At 32.6% G+C, this 7,320-nt stretch overlaps 1 protein-coding gene across 1 annotated transcript; it reads left to right on the top strand.

Moving 5' to 3' along the window:
* Positions 1 to 1,820: 1,820 nt before the first annotated feature.
* On the top strand, positions 1,821 to 5,870 carry LOC106679614 (uncharacterized). Its single transcript, XM_014418869.2, has 3 exons — positions 1,821 to 1,979; positions 3,642 to 3,857; positions 5,682 to 5,870. Exons 1-3 carry the CDS (start codon positions 1,938 to 1,940, stop codon positions 5,835 to 5,837), a joined length of 414 nt encoding a protein of 137 aa, XP_014274355.1. The 5' UTR covers positions 1,821 to 1,937; the 3' UTR covers positions 5,838 to 5,870.
* Positions 5,871 to 7,320: the final 1,450 nt, after the last annotated feature.

Genomic DNA, 7,320 nt, shown 5'->3' with positions numbered 1-7,320 from the left:
CATATCCACAACAAAAAACATGTGTTTTTAATGTTTATTCAAATACAGATTTACTTAAACTAGTAAGTTAATATGAACAATCTTAACTAACAAATGCCCTATCCTATCTTATTTTAGTTATATCTACCCTATCCCTAAATATATATCTATGTACTTATTACTAACATATAATCTAACCTACAATTAAAATACATACAATTGTTAGCTATGTCCAAAGGTGATAACGCGTACGTACTTGGACTCAGCTGGTCGTGGCAGAGAGAGAGAAAGATCACTTCTCAATACACAGTTTTTAAACTTAACTTAGCTCACAGAGAAACCAAAAAATACATTAGACTTTACATCAATGTCCATTCATTAAAAAAACAACCAACGACAGAACATATGATTTTTCTTTCCCTCTCTGCCCGATACCTGTCGCGCATGCGCTGCCATCACCAATTCTTCTCTCTCGTCTATTACACTATAAAAAATGATATTCTCCTCTAAGAAATAATCTTTCTCTATATTATATTATAAAAAAATTATTACTGAAATTTCGGCATTGTGAATATGAATGTAACAAAATTATTTTTTTGGTGGATTGTAATATTTTAATATTATATTTAACTTTTTTTTTTAAGTGTACACTATTATTTTGAATTAAATTTATAAATTTACTTCAACTGAGATTTAATAAAAAAATTATGAGTAATATAATTGGAATGTAATTATTTTTTTATTTTATTTTATTTTTTGATACTTTTTATTTATTGATACATATTACAATTTGCCAGACAATTGTGGGCAATAGGTAATTGTAATGATTGATCACATTATTACTAAAATAAAATAAAATAAGAATAAAAATAAATGAAAAAAAAACACATAAAAATAAATAAAATCTCTCCTAAAATATATATCCACAGAAGAATAAAGAAAATTAACATAACAAAATCAAACTATTTGTATGAAAAAATAAATAAATAAAAATAATATAATCTCTAGTCACATTTAAACTCTTATATACGATACTTACACAATCGACCTAAGTATCCCTGAGCCCACTCTATCCCCCATGTGTGAGGGGCAGAGCAGAGCTTAAAAGATCCCCCCCCCCTCTCGCCGCATCACAGTGAGCCAGTGGAGGCTGAGCAAGTGCGCTAAAGCCGCAAACACTCAACTTGAGGGGAGAATCTGACCATTGCCAGAGTTCCAATTGTACATTTTTATTATACAATAAGTCTCTTGGCTACTAACGTTTCAACGTTCGAGATGGATTATAGGGAAATTATTATTATTTTTTTTTTTTTAAAGGATAGCTTCATTTGTTATACATATAATTGTTTTTAATGTAATTTACAACTTTATTTAAATTTAAAAAAAAAACTAGTTAATGTTACGTTAGGTTACAATGGTATGATACAGACAAGTAGAGAAAATACCGATTGCTAGCACTCTAATAACATTTCTACATTAGAAGGTCTCGAGGCCATCTTCTATTCGCGCTTCACTTTGGGATTTACTCTTATTTTGAAACCATTCCTTAAGGTTCAGGATATGGGATTGAAGAGTTTGAGAAGCAATTAAAGGGTAACAAGTTTCTTCTTTAACATTTCACTGCCTGTTGGACCATTCTTAACTTGTCTCTCATGACGAACCATTCGTCTTGCCTTACCATCCCATTTCTTCGATTCAAGAGATGACATCTTTGAGACAAATACAGAGCCAACGTTATTTTGATACGTAATGAAACCAACTAATTATATTATTATTCAATTACACTATAGGACAATTATTATTATTGTTACATAATATATTTTTTTTAACATGTGATCCGAATGAACAATGTAGATGCAAGATTTTCGAATGGTTCTTGCGTTAAATTTTGTGTTTAAAATTAGTACAGATAATCAAAATTTCAGTCCAACAATATTCAACAGATTGGAAACTATAACATGGAAGACGTACCGGCAGTTTATGCACAGAACTTGACACAGGTAACTTAATTTTTCCACAACTTACTAAAGAGCGAATCATTAAAACAATTTAAAACTTTAGATTTGATTGAGACATTCAGATATATATCATACTTCTACAGAAATTCAGATCATGGAAAAGACACAAAGTAACACGATTTACTCATTTTGGGCAAAATTCCACGATTTTAAATTATGTTTTACTAAATTTCTCGTATTATGTGTTCTAATATTACTATAACTATTTTTTTCCTTATTCTTTCCTTAAAAATTAAGTAATATTTTTTTCTTAATCTTCGGAAAGAGATAAATCGATTTGCATACGATAACCATGAAAAGATGTCCATCATTTTTGAGCTATGCGCCAAAAATGCTTAATTTACTGTTATAAATGATGTTTGTAAGTGGAAAAACAGAAGATTATTTGTATGAAAAAGTTTTAGATTTAAAATATAAAAAGTTATATATGACATGGGAAATTAGCCTGGAGAAAAGATTTTAAAGAACACGACATCAATATTTAAGGTTGTCTCTTTGAAAATGGCCTGAGGGCCGAAACGTTGGAGAGTTTCTGAAAATTAAAGTTGAGAGTATATTTGGATCAACATTGTGCGTGCTAATAAAGAAATAAACCGCTCTCAAACAATCATTATAATAAATCATTTCTATGATTTCTATAAATCAATCTAATGCTTAATTTAGTTGGTGTCGTAATTGGAGGATTAAGATAAATTCCAACAAATCCCATCAAATCACCTTTACCCTTCGTCGTAAACCTACTGACTGCCCTACAGTTTCATTTAATGATGTTACTCTTACCCCTGTCGAACAGATCCGCTACCTTGGACTACATTTGGACAAACGATTAACCTGGAATCCTCACTCAAGACTGAAAAGACAGGAAACAGCACGTCGATTTCGACTATTACAGCACTTACTAGACAAACGGTCTAAACTTCCAACACATTACAAAATACAGATCTACATGACTGTAATAAAGCCAATCTGGACTTATGGAGTTGAACTTTGGGGCTCCACTAAACCTTCGAATTCCTCTCGTATTCAATCCTCGCAATCCAAAATCCTTCATAAAATCCTCAATGCTCCTTACTTTGTCACAAATAAAATCATACATAAAGACCTTAATGTTCCCTAACCGATTTAGCCCGAGCCAGATATCACTCCTTCCATTATAACCTCTCTAACCACTCAGACCCCCTAGTTTCTAATCTTGCATCCTCTTCCATTCCTGACAATCCTCTGAGGCGCCTAAAAAGAAGATGGCCACGAAACCAGCTAATGTAAAATATCATTAGAATGGTACCAATGGGTAGTTTCTCTACACGTCTGTAACACTCCAATTTAACTTAGATCAGATTTACTAAATGTATTATAATGTACAGTTGTAAATAGCAATAAAATAAATATTTACAAAAAAAAATTTAGTTGATAATTTATTTTTACCGAATAAATCGGGCCAGACTTCAATCTCCCAGGAAAATTCTAAGCAACTTCGCAATGTGATGAACGGTATGGTAGCGCATAAAGTACAACCAAACAAATACCAATTTTTATGAAGGAATAACTTCATAATTTTATATTAGGAATAAATGTAACCAATCTTTTGGGGGGTTACGATATTTCCGAAATAGCACGATTGATATTACCCATAACCGGTTACAGAAGGCAGAACAGGAACTGGACGAAGATGACCCAACCTACAGACTGACCCGGCCGAAGATGAGAGACTACATGGTACTCGTACAGGTACCACTCTTCATCCTCTACCCGCTCCTCGCCCTCTTCAGGTTCGCTGGTTCCTGCGCCTGCAGCGCTGATGAACCTTACATCAGTTGGCCAGCGGGGTTAATGACTTTGGCTGTAACCTACTACTTTCAGGTATGATGGTAAGATAGTCGACCGTGGATAATCTATATGAGGAGAAGATGATTAGTAGTGCGGTCAGAATATAACAAAAATAAGTAAAACGTATTTATTAGTGCATTTCGTGCCAGAATTTCAATTTTTCATCAGGGCTAAAAACGAAAAACAAGATAACAATCAATAAATAAAAGGATATACAGAATGATTAAAAAAAAAAACTAACATTTTGTATAAATAAATATTGTTGAAAGACATGAATAATTTAAGTGTAGACATTTACAGATAGTAAATGTATGTAAAAATAAAAAATATTTAAAATAAAAATGGGAAATAAAAAAAATATATATATTTTTTATTTTTATATATATTGCTTACAAATTTAATTACTTACATAACTAGATATCTTCTTCTTGTTCTTTTACTGGCACAACAGGTGCATGAAGCTTCCCTTGGCCTGCTCAACGGCCGCCAACCATCTTTCTCTATCTTCTGTAAGGGTAACTGGGATCCTCAGTTGTCGCAGATCCCGCCTCACAGCATCCTTCCATCGGCCCTTCGGCCTACCACGTTGCCGCACACCATCCGGAACGTAACTGGCCAAGCCATTTAAGCCTCTGTATCCTTATGTACGAGGAGATGCCACATTCCTTATAGAGCCCAAAAAGTTCACCATTTTTCCTTCTTCGCCAATTACCATTCTCGCTTACGGGCCCTTACTAGATTTAGATGCCCTTACTATATTTTATTATATGTTCTTTCCTCTTACTTAATTTTTGTTTTTAATTTTATTTATTGATATTTACAACTGTACATAAATACCTCAAGTAAATTTGAGGAAATCATAATGGTATGGTACAAGCATGTAGAGAAACTGCCCAATGGTAGCACTCTAAAATCATTTTTACAATATAATGTCTCGAGGCCATCTTCTTTTCAGACGCCTAGGAGGATTGTCCGGAATAAAAGAGGAAGCAAGATTAGAAACTAATTAGTTTGAGTGGTTAGGGAGTTTGCAATGGAAGGATTGACATCTGGTTCGGGCCAGATCGGACTTAATTTTATTATTACTTTTGTCATTCAGTCTTTATCTTCTTATAATACTTAGACTAAATATGTCATTCTATACTATTTTATAACTATAATGTTAGCTGTTTTCTTATTTTCTAATCATTCTGCCATTCCCCTTATTCATTTTTTTGTTATCCTGTTTTTGTAGGAAAGAACATATAATAAAAAAATAATAGTAAATATATGTAAAAAATGAAAATTAAAAAAAAAAAAAGTGGCAAATAAAACATATACGTAGGTAATTAAATATGTAAGAAAAATATCATTAAATAAATAAAATATAATGTTATATAATCCAAAAGGAATAAAGGTTTATGAATATATTAATATAATAATAAAATTTAGGATTAAAGCTACTAATAACATGTTAGTAAAATACTAGAATAAAGGAATATACAGTTAAGTAAGACAAAAGGAGTAATTAGTAAATATGACAAACATAACTTAATAACGTGGGTAAGGAAGAAGTAATTAGAGTAGAGAAGAAGAAGGGGTGTAAAAAGAAAGAAGAGACAAAGTAATAAAGCGTAACGTATCGACTTGGTCAAGATTTTTGAGATTAAAAATACGTTAAAACTTTTTTTTTGTTTTTGGCTCTGAAAAAGACTTGAATTCCGGCCGAAACGTTGGCACTAAAATGTTTTTACTTATTAGTGTTTTCACTGACTGCATCCCCAATCATCTTCTCATATACTTTCAGGTTTGACTTCTTCTTGATTAAATGTATTGTCGATTTGAAAAATATTATATTATCATCTATCGACATCCCAGGTCGTCCTAAGAGAGTATTGGAGCTGGATGCAGAAGAAATCAATCCTCTTCGGCTTCCTAAAGACGAAAGAATACTGGATGCTCTTCAGGAAACCGAGTGAAGATCTCTTAGGAGGAATCAGTTTCATTCCTAAGACGATAAGCTTAACAAACTAATATATTAAATCCGAACTGTTGTAATCTGGCAAGTCCATTTTCAGTTTTTATATTTTATTTTATTTTTTTTTTTTAGGTTTCAACTTTAACAATTTTTTTTATAGATAATTATAAGGAGCAAGGAGCCTGCTAAAGGGGAAAAAATATAAAATTAGAAAATGGCCTAATTTGATTTTGATTAGTCTTACTTACTTTTGAAACATACACTTATACCGAGTATGTTAGTCGATGTAAGACATGTTACAATCGCAAATTAGAGATTATAACACAAAACGTATTAGAAGACAATCCTTCCCGGAAGGCAATTCAAACTACCTTCCCGAAAGGCAACTCTAACTACCTTCCAGAGAAGGCAAATCGCCCCACTAAAACCCCCAGAAAGCGACGGGGGTAATAATAAAAAATACAAATTTTAATTTTTCCACCATTAAAATCATATTTTCCTATAAATATAATGTTATTTTGATTATTTTTCTCACTTTATTTTGGTTACATCTTTTAAGGAGGCCCCTGACTTCATAGGCCTCAATACGTCAATGAAACTTACACAAAAGTTGCTCCAATATGTACACTTTTATGTGAAAATAGTCTTATGACAGAGGTCAATAAAGTTCATTTTTTTCTAGTCTATCGAAAATGTTCAAAAACGACTTTTTCCAGTACAATTTGTACACTAACTTTCGTTGGTATCCATCAGGACCTCAATGTTCCATATGTTGGCGATTTGGCCAAAACCAGATACCATTCCATGATAAACTTCCCAACCAACCAAATTCACTTGTTTCTAACCTGACTTCTTCTTCATTACCTAATATTCCTCCTAGGCGTCTGAAAAGAAGATGGCCTCGTTCGTCTCCTCTAGAAATGTTATTGGAGTTCTATCAGTGGGTAGATTCTCCACATGTTTGTATCATGTCACTATGTCACCTACAGAAAATTTACTTGTTGTATATATTTTTTATACAGTTGTAAATAACAATAAATAAATTAATAAAAAAAAAAACCTTTCGTTGGTATTGACTTGGCCAAAATATTTTTTTGTTGGATAGCTTACAATAAAATATTAACAACAGTAAAAACTCACTTATGGCGAAATAATGTCTGAAAAATTAGGTCTTCTGATGGGGTAACCAATTACGGTGAATTCGTTTATAGTTATTTGAGTGTAAGGAACCATACTTATAAAGATGATTACCTACATATCCCTTTCGTCCTTGACCTCATACCAACCAAATTCTCAAAATTCCATATAAACCTTTCCAACCATCCTAACCCTTTGGTTCAAACCTTATCTAGTTCCACCCATCCCTACAGCTCACCTAGAAGGTTGAAACGGCTGTGACCAAGAGACTTATTAAAATAAAAATGGACAATTGGAGTTCTGGCAATGGTCAGATTCTCCACTCAAGTTGAGTGTTTGTGGCTTTAGCGCACTTGCTCAGCCTCCACTGGCTTACTACCAGTGATGCGGCGAGAGGGATTC

The sequence above is a fragment of the Halyomorpha halys genome, unplaced genomic scaffold (genome assembly GCF_000696795.3).
Source record: "Halyomorpha halys isolate HHAL.00 unplaced genomic scaffold, Hhal_1.1 Scaffold211.1, whole genome shotgun sequence".
Lineage (NCBI taxonomy): Eukaryota > Metazoa > Arthropoda > Insecta > Hemiptera > Pentatomidae > Halyomorpha > Halyomorpha halys.
The sequence above is the reverse complement of the archived record's forward strand: the minus strand, read 5'-3'. Positions and strand labels throughout refer to the sequence as shown.